Here is a 13,239-nt window from a genome sequence, read left to right as displayed (position 1 = left end):
ATCGTCATCGAACCATCGTAATAAACATAAACAAAAATCCGCCGGCTTAGAAAAATCTCAATCTTGACTTGTTAGAAGCTTATAAACAAACAAAAATAATTTTAAAATGCCTAACTGGAATCAAATACAGTCCCAACTGAGAAGCTCCAACAATCCCGTCGTTTTCTTCGACATTGCTGTAGGCACAACGGTGAGCTAAAAACAATCTAATCATAATCATTAACTTACGCGTTCTAACGACTTTTGTGTGCAGGAAATCGGACGAATGATATTCGAACTCTTTGCGGACACAGTGCCCCGAACGGCGGAAAACTTCCGGCAGTTCTGCACGGGCGAGTACAGACCGGATGGCGTTCCCATTGGCTACAAAGGCGCCAGTTTCCATCGGGTGATCAAGGACTTCATGATCCAGGGCGGCGACTTTGTACAGGGCGACGGCACCGGCGTGACCAGCATATACGGCAACACCTTCGGCGACGAGAACTTCACCCTGAAGCACGACTCGCCCGGCCTCCTTTCTATGGCAAACAGTGGCAAGGAGACGAACGGCTGCCAATTCTTTATCACCTGCGCCAAGTGCAACTTTTTAGACGGCAAGCACGTGGTGTTCGGTCGGGTTCTGGATGGACTGCTTATTATGCGGAAGATCGAGAACGTACCCACGGGCCCCAATAACAAGCCGAAGCTCCCAGTGACCATTTCGCAATGCGGGCAAATGTAGCGCGGAGTTCTAAATGTTGTAATAAAGTCTCTATTATGTCTTTTTAAACGAAGCTATTAGTTTTCCTGCCGTTCTGGTTACTGTCAAAGGCGGCTTTCGCTTTGACTTTCGATAAAATACATTACATTTTTTCGCTTTGTTACAAATTACATGAAAAAATCGCCAGATAGCTTTGCGTGCTTTCAGGGCTAAGAATGTCTTAGATAATACTAATTGTAGAATGAATAGCCGCCGGCCGCAGCCTTCTCCTTTCGCAGGGTTCGACAGTCCTCTATCATGAAGCTGAAATAAAAACACATGTAGCAATATTAAGAAAAAGTAATATTTCTACGCACTCATAGTAGAGGGATGCCAGAGGGATTGTTGCCAAGTGCCACAGAGCATGAGCATCTAGAATCCAGAGGATGGGCGGGAAGTCAAGCAGTTCAAGGCTCATGGCCAACGCCATGAGAATATAGAAACGCAGGATCCTTCTAAAATAGGGCCTGCGGGTGCGCACAAAGTGACACCAAACGAACCATCCCACTGCCGCTATCACTCCCGTGGCCACGTTTACCATCATGTTGAAGGCATAGTTGAACCGCCCCACGCTCAAGTAGGCAAAGTAGTTAATGTAGTAGGAGAGGAAGGCCAACGTGATCACACCTCGCAGGAACAGCGAGTAGCGGTGCAGCATCCGCATGACCATGACGTAAAGTGAGCACAAGATGATGGAGTAGGCAAAGGCGTAGTCCAGCAACTCGGTCAGTGGAAAGTCCCTTGTGTGAAAGATGGCCGACCAGATCCAGCCGTTGAGACTCGTCTGGAAGAGTAAAGATAGAGGTAACTTAGTAAAACGACTTCTTTGGCTGATCGTGTAAACAAAGGCATACCACTGCGAATATGTGGGTCAGCATATAGCAGGGACTGTCCGGACGCACTTCTCGGCGGAACTTGCGTAACAAGCGCAGGTGAACGACAAAATTGAGGCAGGAGAAGATAACTGAGGCCGGCTCCTGCATGCCCAGAAGGCGGAGGAAGGGCCACTTGCCGTAGAACTGCGGAATCGGCCAACCGCGTTCAAAGAAGGCGAACACCGTTCTCCACATGCATCCATACTGACACTCGTCCGCGCAGCTCCACTGGAAGAGCCGGTCGAACACTGATTGCTGGTAAAACTTGACTGCCTGCTCCTGGATCTCCAGCCCATCTGCCAAGGGAAGGGTGCTCGTAAGACTTGCAATTAAAGTGGAAAGCACTCCTCACCTGCCGAGCAGTTCGTTCGCTCGCAGTTCTGTCGACAATTGTGAAAAAACTGTGTGCGGTCGCCGTTGGAGGCTTGGCAGGCGGCCACTAACGCCCCAAGGAGCAGGACTATTGCACTTAAATTACGACTAGACATGACTAAAACTAGTTAAACGCGCCTTCTCGCCGACATCCACCCAAAATATTTTGTAAACATTGCACTATTGATTAATCGCCGTGGTGTTGATGCTATCGGTTCGCCGATAGTCGTCAGCATGCGTATGTGACCATTTGAAAATACCAATGAATTTATAAATAAAACTTAATTTTCAACCGAAGGAGGAATATTAAACTATTTAAACTCGAATTGAGTCCAAGTAATAAATTAAATTATTTATCTACAGAAGAAAAATGCACATCGTTAATGTTTTTTATCGATAGCTTACGTGCATAGGCCTCCCAAGAGCGACCATTTGTCATATGTCAAAACATTTGCTCATCTGTATCGTAGTTTCTGTGTTTTTGCAGTGTTCGCCCATCAAAGCGAGAAGAGCAGTACAAATTGAAGCAAAATATGCTTAGTGATCACTGGATGCACTTGAATGATCAACGTTGGATGGCCCAGGACTGAACTCAGAGGGCTACAGGCTCGGCAGGTGGAATTTTACCCTCAGAGGCAGTGAAAGAGACGTACGCGCTCTGGTGCAGCATTATCATATCGTCAGCAATGCATCTGCCAAATGAATGCAGTTTTATATTTAGAGCATGTCTCACCTAGAAGCCAGTTAGAGAGCCCGCCCTCAACCGGATGTCCAAATATCTAAGCAGTCAGAGAGATGCCCTTTCCGCACCCGCGCTTCCAGTAAGCAGGGAAATCCGGGAGCAACTAAAATCCCAAGGGGTAAAGGTAACAATGTCTATTTTGTCGTGTTATCAGTTGGCTAATCTTGGAACCAAATTCTTTAGCAACGCGAGCCACTGGTCTTTTTCATCATGCGACTGAACCTAAAAGCCGTGCTGCTTGTCCTCACGGTGGCTGTGGTGGTGATCACTCTTGGCGTGTATATGCGCTGCGCCGCCTTCTCCTTTTCGCCGGACTTGGTGCGACCTCTGGACCGGTCCGCAAGGCAGTCCTCCAGCGGAGGAGAGACTACAGCGCTGCACGACATTGAGTGCTCCATTAACCAGGAGTACACCGTGCACTGCAAGCGAGACGAGAACGCCAACGAGGTTTACGTTCCGTTTTCCTTCCTGCGTAACTACTTCGACGTCAGTGGAGCAGTTTCCACCAACAGCAATGAGGTGGCCAAGTTCAACTGGGTGCACAGCACAGCCAAGGTTAACCTTCCCAGGGGAAAGTACGATGCGCGCGGCGTCTTTATGTACTTTGAGAACTACAACGTGGAGGTGCGCGACCGGGTGAAGTGCATCAGCGCCGCGGAGGGCGTTCCAGTGAGCACGCAATGGGAGAAGCGCGGGTACTTTTACCCCACACAAATTGCCCAGTTCGCGTTGTCGCACTACAGCAAGAACCTCACAGAGCCGGCGCCCAGGGTTCGCGTGCTGGAGGACGGCGACGGGAACCAGATGGAATGGAGTACGCCCAAGGCCAGCAACATGAGCCGCATCTGGCACCACAAGTTTAACACCAGTGTTGTCCAGTTCGAGACGGCACCTGGTTACGAGGGCGTCATCAGCATTGCTCTAAACCAGACATTGGATCTCCTGCTCAGCGTTGATCTGCTGCTGGTAACCAATAGCAGCAGTCTCATGATCACCGTCCAGAATCGGGACACCCGTCACACCTACAGCCTCCACTACATACCCGCAGATCTGCTGCTGAGCGTGCAGGATACAAACATCTACTACGGTCTGGGAGGCTCGGCACTGAACAAGTGGCGCCACATCACTCGAGACCTGCACATTGATCTTCAGAAGGGCGTCATGGGTGACAAACGCTCACCGTTAAAGATACGCCGCTCGGATCTGGAGGTAATATCTATTGGCTTTCTGGGCCTCGGCTTCTTCGACAATATCACCTTGTCCACCAGTGACCATCTGGCTCACTTCTACGACGCGGCTGAGTGGTTCGTCCACAACCAGGACCCCAAGACGGGCGGCTGGACCAATCCTGTGCGTCGCAGCCTCAACGGCTTTGCCGAATTGCGCCCGGGGTGGATATCAGCCATGGGTCAAGGCCACGCTATTTCAGTGCTGGCACGAGCCTACTGGCACTCCGGCGGAGATGAACGCTACCTTCGAGCGGCTGCAGCCGGATTGCAGCCTTATAGGGTATTCTCCCGGGACGGCGGCGTTCTGGCGCAGTTCATGGACAAGTTCTACTGGTGAGTACAAGATCGCCTGCATACCATACAGGTTTGCTGGGTAAATCGTTTTTGAGAACCAAATGTATTCAAATATCGAAATTCTTTGTTGGGCTTTTACAGGTACGAGGAGTACCCCACCACGCCACCCTCTTATGTGCTGAACGGCTTTATCTATTCACTGCTGGGTCTCTACGATCTCAACAGCACTGCCCCGGGAAAAATTGCCCGCGAAGCTGGAAAGCTTTTCGCGCAGGGCATGCACTCCCTTAAAAAGATGCTGTTGCTATTCGACACTGGCTCCGGCACCAGCTACGACCTGCGCCATCTCAGCCTAGGCGTGGCTCCTAATCTGGCGCGCTGGGACTACCATGCAACGCACGTGAACCAGTTACTTCTGTTAGCCACCATCGACAGCGATCCATTAATTGCACAAACTGCGGAGCGCTGGAAGGGCTACATGTTTGGTCGTCGAGCCAAGCACAACTGAGAACTAAGGAAACTGGCGGTCTATCGCCGTCGAAAAAGTGATATTTTTTAGGGCCTACGTATTGTGCTTAACCATTCAAAATGGTTGCACCAAACGCCATGTCCTTCCACAACCTCACACTCCTGATCTGGAAATAGTTTCTTGTTTCTATTGTGTTATTTCCGCCCTCGTATGTGTGCTGAAGTCCTTATTTAGCTTGTCTATCTGGGCGCCTAGTGTTAAGCTGTTGTACCTTTACCTTTAATTGCTTTATCAGATGTTGGCCTCGTGTACGAAAATTTGTTAATTCCCCTAATGATAGATCAATTGTTTGCCCGGGAGGAGATGCCCGCGCGCCTTCTGGACAATACTTTAAATGAATATTTAACCGTTTTAGTTAGATTTTTTACTGTGCAAACTAAGTAGAGTTTATAATTACACATCCCTGTATAAAGTAACATAGAGCTTAGCGTACTAGATGTAGAACGTAGTTGGTATCTGTTAGATACAACCGTAGACTCTTGTATTTAGCCTCCCGTGTAGAGGCAATAGTAGCGCTCCCACTCAATACTAACTGCCCGAACCCAAATAACGATGCACGATAATAACGACTTCTATATGATAAGCCTGTAATGTAATGTATTGTAGTGTATGCCACTTTAGAACATCATGTACTTCTCGCCACTTAAACGATGCCATTCCAAACATAATTTTATTTTAACTCCTAGGTTTTCAACATCGCCGAGAGGCCGTCAATTAAGCAGAGAAATATACCCATTCGAATGTAATCTTCGTATCATTTATGTGTCCCACTACTAATCCCAAAACGAGACTGTTAACGAAAATATTTGATTTTAAATATTATGTTAAGTGAACCAAATTAAAGTACTTAATTTTTGTTCTTTGTACTCGTGTATTATATATCATTTGGTTTGCGGTGTGGACAGCTATCGTTTTGTGAACCGTCCACAGATATATTCTCTGTTGTTAGTTTATACACAAACTGATAGACAATTTATTTACAATTTGGTTAATTGTACTAGCAAAGAGGTTTGTCAACGCAACGTACACAACTTTATCTTAAATCACTAAAGAAAAAACATCCCCAAAATTCATCTGGTCAGGACCGCTCCGAGGTGAGCACGTGGGAGCGGATTGAGGGCGGACCACTCCGTCGACGCACCTCCTGGATGAAAGCGTTTTCCATTTGATCGCAGATAAGGTCAAAAAATATGTTGGCGACGTTGCTGTGCAGGAGGGACTTAAACTCGAACGAGACCTTGAAGTCCAGCACGCAGGAGTTAGGGATGTCCTTGAGGCCCGGCTTAAAAGACCACTCATTCAACAGGTAGTTGAACAGACGTCCATCGTGGCACTCTGACTTAACCAAACTGGGCGGCACCAGGGTCACCTGCGAGGTGTACGCCTCGTTAAGCGGCGGAAAGCCGACGATGAGGTCCGCCTTGAAGCCTCCAATTCCCTGGCTGTGCACATCGGAGCGCTTCACATACGGCACGAACTTGTGGTAATTGCTGACGTCGGAAACCACGCTGTACATGTCCTGCATGGAGTAGCTAAAGCAGATGGTACTTGAGAAACGATTTCACCAAGTGCGCTAAAATTTCACTTACCCCACAAGCTCCTTTTTGGTGTACCAGCGGTGTTTTTTACGGAAATCATTGAATGTTATGTAGGACCGGTGGATGCTGCTGGAGAAGCTGCGCTGGTGTCCTCCACTGCAACAGGATAAGAGCAATCTGAGTGTCACGAACAATTTTGCTGCCGCAATGTTACGGGTTTAAAGTCGGCCACGGGTTATGTAATTTACATTTACCTGCTGACCTTGTTTCAATAAGGGGCCATAAGATTCTGACGTCCAGTGCTTTTAGTGTGCTACCCTTTAGCATTTTAGGCAAAGCTGGAGCGTTGGGATGCGGATGCCGAATAGGTATGTAGGTAGGTATCAGCCCGTATCTGAAGTATCGCACAAACTGTGTCGTCAATTCAGCTATTTTGTAGCCAGATTAACCTATTCTCAGCAGTACTGTTCTAACACCGATTACCACTGCTCACGTTTATCAGAGCTTAAACAAATTGTGTGATTCGTAATACGAGCACCTAGACTTTTTGACAGCAAATGAGTTTTTTCTTTACGTGTTTAATGAAGCCTAAAACTTTAAAGACTTTTAAGATAGTTATGTCGGCAAATTGACCTATGTATATTTAGCTAAATGTAGCAGCACTGCCAGAAACAAATACAGCTGACACGAGCGCTGCCAGACCGCCGATTATTCGAAACCATTGCGAAGAACCTGATATCCTTAAAGAAAAATGAAACAATTTCCTTCTTTTCTTAACTAGTCATTTACTATTTATCTTCACATGATCGTGCACAGCGAGCGTTCCTCTCCTTGCGGCGCTGCCTGTCCAGAGAGCTCTTTTTGCTTAACCTCAAGATAGGTATTTTCGTTTCGCTTCTCCATCCAGTCCGGCAGAGGTGCAGCCCAATCCAGCGGTGGCTCCTTACGCTTCTGCCAAGTGTCGTTAGCGAAGTGGGCGCGCAGGCGGATCTTGCGGCGCTCCTCCTCGCTTTTGATCACCGCTTTGCCGGCAGCCACATCGTTGCCGTTGGACTGCAGATATCGTTCGCAGTTCCGGTAATCAGTTAGCCATTGGGAGCAATCTGTGTCCTTGCCAAATATAAAGTACTGGTGAAAGCGCGCCTTAAAGCTCGTGCAGTCGTCGTACTCCTCCTTGTACAAATGACAGGGTCGGATCTGTAAAGGGAATTCCTGAGTCTCGGATACATTACCGTAGCTGGATACTTACTGCCCACGCGTCATTCAGTGAAACCTTGGATTTGTCCGATTTTGAGTCAGCATTATCCGATTTTGTGCCCATTTCAATTACATAAAATCAATCATTAGCCCGCACAGCTGATTTTGTTTATGCCGCTGGCTCGCGGCGTTGCCACATCACCCCGATTGAAACTAGTCGGTTACTTTCAAATGTTCCATTTAATACCAAATAATTGCACAATTAATCATTAAAAATGGTTAGCAACTGGCGTTGCCGGCAACTATTTCGATTTTACTCGTATCCATGTAAAGTGTGTAATATGCGATCACTATGAAAAAGGTGTTTTATGTTTCCCTCTGTCACACTTAATTAAAGCATTTCAAAGTGTCTTTCAACGTTTTCAGCATATTACAACAGAACTTATAAAATAAAAATAACTTTTACGTGTATACTTAGTTTTAGAGCTAAGACCCGATGGCAAATTACAACTAAATCGTAGTCAAAATTTACAATACGCTGCATATAAAGTGTTTCCACGGTCTTTTAACAAGCTACTCATAATTCTAGAATCGCTATTTTCAATCGCATTTTTTGTACAGAGCTGAGAACTGGGCGCGAATTAAATCACCGATCATGGGGCCAACTAAGCATATAAATATATATGTTTGTCTACGTGTGGGCGTGGGGAAGTATCATTACGCGTTATGGTTTACGCTGTGGGATGTTACGTCTAATGTTATTCTGTAGTTTGACTTTAAGACCTATGAACTGTAGAAAATGACCGCACAGGACTCCCAAGCCCGTGTAGATTTGGATGTGGGTAGCCGTGGGTCCGTTCTCGTTTGATCTCACGGCAGAACGCTCTCCAGTTGGAGCAGCTGCAGCAGCTGCCGGTGACAGCCGCCCGACAGTTAGTACTTGTTGTGCTGTGCCAAAAGCTGCATGTCCGTCAGATACTTGATGATGTGCACCTTCGCCTCGGCCTTTTGTCGCACGCCCAGCGTGTTGAGCATGTCCGTGACTACCATGCCGAACGACTGGTCCTCGGCGCTAACCGCCTGCGAGACGTTGTTTTGGAAAATCTTAATGGTGTTGAGCATGTTGTCGCTGTGCTCCTCCTCACTGCGCTCCCGCTTGAGTGGCGGCTCGTAGAAGTATGGCTTTTGGTCCTTGCCCACGGCAGTTGCCAGCTGTGCATCGCTGGTGACAGTAATTTCTGCAAGAGACCGAAGTATTTAGCGGGGATCTCTTGTGCTCAAATGCTGGTTCACCTACCATGCGGATGGGTCAGTGCCTGGGCCGAGGTTGTGGCGCTGCCGTTGAAGGGCTGTGCAAATATATCCACGACGGTCTGTTGCTGCGCCTGCTGCTGCTGCGACGGATCGGCCACCTGGTTGGCGTTTTGACTCCCATTGGCGCACTTGCCGAGCAGCGACTCTCGGTACTGGCGGATGGAGTCAACCAGGAATTGCATCTGCTTGAAGTAACGCCAGCGCGATTCCTGACATAGTTTCATCTCGCGGGCGAACTTGTCGCGCAGACTCTTCCATCGCTTCGTACATTTTTGTTCTAAAATGAAAACGATTTTTGGTTTATGATTATTAAAGGTCCATATTTAATAGTTATTAAACTAATGTTGCCTTTATGTATTGACTATTAAAATATAGAAGCGTTAACTTCTACTGCTTGGTTGGTAGACTTTAAAGAGGTCGCATAATCTCATATTTCGGCTGAAATTTGTGTAACATTTTTTTGAGAAATTACTGACTGCCTTTCTAATGACTCACTTGAAAAATAATAAAAAATTGTTTTTAGTAAGCCTTAAATGTATCACATGTTTCCAAAAATTCATCGGCTAACTTAAACAATCGGCTAAACGGATGAGCTGGCTGACTCAATATAGATTGTTTACTCTAGCAACGAGATGCACTGTTTAAACTCATCATACACGTTCCTAAACTACCACTTTAAAAAAAGTTAAATTTATCAACGTTCTTTGTCAGCTGCAATTTCTCCAAATAAATTAAGTGATACAAATGAATAACACAAAGGACTGTGCCTATAATTAAGTTCGTCTCTGTACGTCTGTGTGTAAATACATATATCATCATATCATATATATCTTATCGGTTAACCCGTCAAATGATTGATAAAGTATACCACTATAAATGAAGTTACATTTTAAAAGAAGCCAGATTCGTAAGTAAATGAAGTGTTTCTGAAAATATTACAAATCTAATATAAACTGAAATCTTGTATCTGTTACAATGAATAAATGCTTTTCCTCGAAGACCTGTTCATAACAACCGGTGCAAGCACACCTGCGCAGCTGTGCGTGGCGGCTATCCACAGAAGGTTCTTCAAGAAGCTCTGGACTAGTGCGGTCCGGAACTGTGCAGAAACTAGAACTATGCCATCAAACCCACCCCAAGAAGCATCAAATCGGGAACCAAAACAAACCGTTGGCAGCAGCAGCGGCGGTGGCAGAAGGAAGGCAGCGGACAGCAGCTTCCCAGCGCTAGCAGAGACGTTGACGTGACGGTGGCTGTGCCGTCGCCGACTCCCGCTGCCCGCTGCCAGGAGACGGAAACCTGTGGCATTGCTGCTGGCTCCACTTGGTTGCAACTCCAGCTTTCCAGCCACCTACTTGCATAATCGAAAGCGGATGAGGTGCAGCGATTTGGGCGAAAATTTAAGGTTCGATCAAAGGCCGTCAAGGGGGTGGGGTGAATGGTAAATTTTGTTGGTATACTCATGAAAACGAAACGAAAGCTGCCTGGTCGGTTCCCGGTATGTACAGTGGGGCTCTAAAGTGTTGAGACAGCTGTTCTAAATTGTGCTTGTCTATTGGCACTCCCAAAGCCCTATATTTTAAGTTCCGAATTCTCATCCTAATCAATAATAAAAATATCTGCCAAATCTATAGATCCTCCTAAAGAACTGAGCCAATCATTTATTTTACTAATAAATACGAATTTATAACCCGTGCCAAACTGTTTTCCGCCACTGTATGCTGTATGCATGTATACGTGTGTGAGCAGCGCACATCGCAGTCGCAGTGGACGAAAATAAACGCTGGCGCAAGCAGAATGGCTGCGGAGCGAGCGAGACAACTACTGCGACGCGACGGCAAAGTACAGCAACTTCAAAAATATCGACTGAGCACAGTCTTCACACCGACAGAGCGGTCAGTGCCGGAGTTCCAGCGCCCGAAAGGGGCGCTTATTTTCGAGCGGATCGTTACAGATCGAAATTAATGTAGGTATAATTATTAGTGAACAGCATTCTGAATGCAACCACATAAATGCACTAAATAAAATTCGCATAAAATATAATTTATGAGCGGGGCACCCCGTGCACACCCTCACACGACTAGATCCGCCCCTGCCATTTCCTAACCATCAGCCAGCTACTGCGCCGCGTCGCCGTTCACTTTTGCGTCGTTTTCTGTCGTCGTCGTCGACTGACTTGCCCCGCCCCCTGCGACCCGCGCCCGCACAGAATTAATCAATTGGCTGGGGCTGGTTGGGGCACGGACCGAAGACGGCTGACAGAAAGCCCGTAGCCAAAACCAGCCGAATTTCACTTACCAGGCACACCGAGCGTTTCGGCGATTTGTTTCCAGGTCTGGGCCTTGCGCACAAAGTGCTTGTAATTGTAGTGCGACCTGTCGTATATCACTGGGTTCAGCTTGACAGCCTCGATGAGATTGAGATCAAACTGCTGCTCAAGATTGGCATCCAGCTTGTCCATCTCAATGGCCGCCGTGAGGGTATGCACTGAGGGGACAAGACGGGGAAACAAGAGTTACAAATTTAGCGGGGACGAGACGGACGTGGACTGGGTCGGATCCCAGTTCCAAGCTGGGCACACGGGCTCCCGCAGCCGACGACACTCACTTTGCTTCTTACGTTTGCTAATTGTTGTTAAGTATTTGGCGCGAACGCACGCTCTGTTTGTTTTTATTTTGATTGGTTTCTTCTGCGAGGAAGGAACGTCGACGTTTTAATTTTATTTCTCAGTCGCGTCTCTGCCAACGGTAACGGTACGTCCCAGCTCAGTCGCGTCTCTGCCCCATTAGGAGTGGGAAAACGCCGATGAAGGCGTCATCAGCGCATCGATAATTTTAAAACGCACATACAATATCAATATGTTATGGCGACTATCGATGTTTCAGACACATCACGACAGTTGCGGATAGCCTCCTAAAGTTTAATGTTTTACCATGTTAAGCTTGTAATCATAATGCGTTCAGAGTTTAGCTAGTTTAAAGAAGGACGGTGACAACTATCGATTGGCGGATATTTTAGATATTTTAGAGGCGCCACCTTTAGGAAATCTGCGGCACCTAATGGCCAGTTGGTATATTGTAACGGCTCGTATGCGGTCACACTGTTTCTGATTAGACCAAATGGAACAACTGGCGGCACAAAAAAACTGGACGGATGAGGAGCGTCTGGAGCTGGCGGCCCAGCTGGACGCGGAGCTGGATGCGTTTATCGATGGCCTGGAGAAGAAGCGTTACGAGGAGGGCTGGCCGGAGGACCGCTGGCAAGAGGAGATGGACAAGCACCCGTTCTTCATGAAACGTGCTCCGCAGCCAGGCGACGACGTGCATCCGATGTTCGAGGGTCTGCAGAAGCTCAAGTACGATCCGGAGGAGAACACGCGCGACGAGCTGGCGCTCAACTACAAGGAGGATGGCAACTTTTACATGAAGCACAAGAAGTTCCGCATGGCAATCTACAGCTTCACGGAGGGTATCAAGACCAAGACGGACAATCCCGACGTGCTAGCCGTTCTCTACAACAACCGCTCGGCGGCTCACTTCTTCATCAAGAACTACAGATCCTCGCTGAGCGACGCCCAGCGAGCTTTGTTCTACAAGCCGGACTACACAAAGGCCCGCTGGCGGTCGGCACAGTGTGCGTACGAGCTGGAGAGGTTCGATCTGTGCACCCAGATGTGCGAGGAGCTGCTCGAGGTGGACGTCGATCACAAGGAAGCCAACGCACTGCTGCACAAGAACAAGATAAAGAAGGTGAGAATGAGTGATCCAACTGAATGTGACCCACATTAAACAATTTATTTCCGCAGATCGAGATAGAACGCAATCAGCGCAAGGAAGCTGTCGAGGAAAGACGTCGGCTTGCAGGCTTTCATAGACTGCGTGACGCCATCGAGCAGCGCGCCATTAAGTTTGACGATCAAAAAGTTGGCAAAAAGGACGTCATCAGCGAGGAGCTGCTTAAGCCCAAGTTTCTGCCTTTGGAGGACCATCCGGTGCACCTGGACAAGGACGGCAGCACGCTGATCTGGCCGGCTGCGTTCTCCTACCCCGAGTTCCTGCTCAGCGACTTTTATCAGCAGCTGTCGGAGACCACCACCATGCGGGATTGCCTGGCGAGGCTGTTCTCCGAACAGCTGCCATACGACAAGGCGCACATCTACCGCCAGGGTAACGTGCACGTTTACTACGAGAACCGCAAGGTGGGCTGCGTCCACAAGGTGGACGAGGAGAAGCAGCTAGCCGAGATAATCGCCGAAAAGGGGTTTTTCGTTTCCGGTGGCGCTCTGCTCTTCTATGTGGTGCCCAAGGATTCGCGGGTGGAACAGGAGTTTATAAACGAACGGCGACGACCCATGGTTTACAGTTGAGACAGCGAGCAAATAAAGTGGTTCCTTCTTGAAAACAAACAAAC

The 13,239-nt window shown here is 47.8% G+C and overlaps 7 protein-coding genes across 11 annotated transcripts; 3 read left to right on the top strand and 4 right to left on the bottom strand.

Annotated features, from left to right (window-relative positions):
• The first annotated feature begins 3 nt into the window (after positions 1-3).
• On the top strand, positions 4-773 carry LOC6607872 (peptidyl-prolyl cis-trans isomerase H). Its single transcript, XM_002032590.2, has 2 exons — positions 4-190; positions 254-773. The coding sequence occupies exons 1-2, from the start codon at positions 107-109 to the stop codon at positions 719-721; spliced, it is 552 nt and encodes a 183-aa protein (XP_002032626.1). The 5' UTR covers positions 4-106; the 3' UTR covers positions 722-773.
• Positions 736-2,176, bottom strand: LOC6607871 (post-GPI attachment to proteins factor 3). The gene is made up of 4 exons (XM_002032589.2): positions 1,967-2,176; positions 1,594-1,910; positions 1,057-1,523; positions 736-1,003 (listed from the first exon to the last, which is right to left on the bottom strand). The coding sequence occupies exons 1-4, from the start codon at positions 2,100-2,102 to the stop codon at positions 931-933; spliced, it is 993 nt and encodes a 330-aa protein (XP_002032625.1). The 5' UTR covers positions 2,103-2,176; the 3' UTR covers positions 736-930.
• A 264-nt stretch (positions 2,177-2,440) lies between these two features.
• Positions 2,441-5,646, top strand: LOC6607870 (D-glucuronyl C5-epimerase B). 2 transcript variants are annotated; one of them, XM_032714175.1, is made up of 3 exons: positions 2,441-2,846; positions 2,912-4,290; positions 4,393-5,646. In XM_032714175.1, the coding sequence occupies exons 1-3, from the start codon at positions 2,754-2,756 to the stop codon at positions 4,757-4,759; spliced, it is 1,839 nt and encodes a 612-aa protein (XP_032570066.1). In that variant the 5' UTR covers positions 2,441-2,753; the 3' UTR covers positions 4,760-5,646. The 2 variants fall into 2 exon arrangements, with proteins under 2 accessions (XP_032570066.1, XP_002032624.1); XM_002032588.2 differs by having other exon boundaries at positions 2,442-2,852.
• Positions 5,632-6,752, bottom strand: LOC6607869 (coenzyme Q-binding protein COQ10, mitochondrial). Of its 3 annotated transcripts, none has more exons than XM_032714179.1 (3): positions 6,573-6,747; positions 6,370-6,517; positions 5,632-6,312 (listed from the first exon to the last, which is right to left on the bottom strand). In XM_032714179.1, exons 1-3 carry the CDS (start codon positions 6,643-6,645, stop codon positions 5,859-5,861), a joined length of 675 nt encoding a protein of 224 aa, XP_032570070.1. In that variant the 5' UTR covers positions 6,646-6,747; the 3' UTR covers positions 5,632-5,858. The 3 variants fall into 3 exon arrangements, with proteins under 3 accessions (XP_032570070.1, XP_002032623.1, XP_032570072.1); XM_002032587.2 differs by having other exon boundaries at positions 6,370-6,474; positions 6,581-6,743; XM_032714181.1 differs by lacking the exon at positions 5,632-6,312 and having other exon boundaries at positions 6,409-6,474; positions 6,573-6,752.
• A 331-nt stretch (positions 6,753-7,083) lies between these two features.
• Positions 7,084-7,691, bottom strand: LOC6607868 (UPF0545 protein C22orf39 homolog). The gene is made up of 2 exons (XM_002032586.2): positions 7,568-7,691; positions 7,084-7,515 (listed from the first exon to the last, which is right to left on the bottom strand). The coding sequence occupies exons 1-2, from the start codon at positions 7,637-7,639 to the stop codon at positions 7,117-7,119; spliced, it is 471 nt and encodes a 156-aa protein (XP_002032622.1). The 5' UTR covers positions 7,640-7,691; the 3' UTR covers positions 7,084-7,116.
• Positions 7,692-7,736: 45 nt separating this feature from the next.
• Positions 7,737-11,624, bottom strand: LOC6607867 (transcription factor Adf-1). Of its 2 annotated transcripts, none has more exons than XM_032714177.1 (4): positions 11,437-11,624; positions 11,128-11,316; positions 8,813-9,106; positions 7,737-8,753 (listed from the first exon to the last, which is right to left on the bottom strand). In XM_032714177.1, coding segments are annotated over exons 1-4 (789 nt in total). In that variant the 5' UTR covers positions 11,438-11,624; the 3' UTR covers positions 7,737-8,448. The 2 variants fall into 2 exon arrangements, with proteins under 2 accessions (XP_032570068.1, XP_002032621.1); XM_002032585.2 differs by having other exon boundaries at positions 11,449-11,624.
• A 298-nt stretch (positions 11,625-11,922) lies between these two features.
• On the top strand, positions 11,923-13,238 carry LOC6607866 (DNA polymerase interacting tetratricopeptide repeat-containing, protein of 47 kDa). The gene is made up of 2 exons (XM_002032584.2): positions 11,923-12,578; positions 12,635-13,238. The coding sequence occupies exons 1-2, from the start codon at positions 11,949-11,951 to the stop codon at positions 13,193-13,195; spliced, it is 1,191 nt and encodes a 396-aa protein (XP_002032620.1). The 5' UTR covers positions 11,923-11,948; the 3' UTR covers positions 13,196-13,238.
• Position 13,239: the final 1 nt, after the last annotated feature.

The sequence above is a fragment of the Drosophila sechellia genome, chromosome 2R (genome assembly GCF_004382195.2).
Source record: "Drosophila sechellia strain sech25 chromosome 2R, ASM438219v1, whole genome shotgun sequence".
NCBI lineage: Eukaryota > Metazoa > Arthropoda > Insecta > Diptera > Drosophilidae > Drosophila > Drosophila sechellia.
The sequence above is the reverse complement of the archived record's forward strand: the minus strand, read 5'-3'. Positions and strand labels throughout refer to the sequence as shown.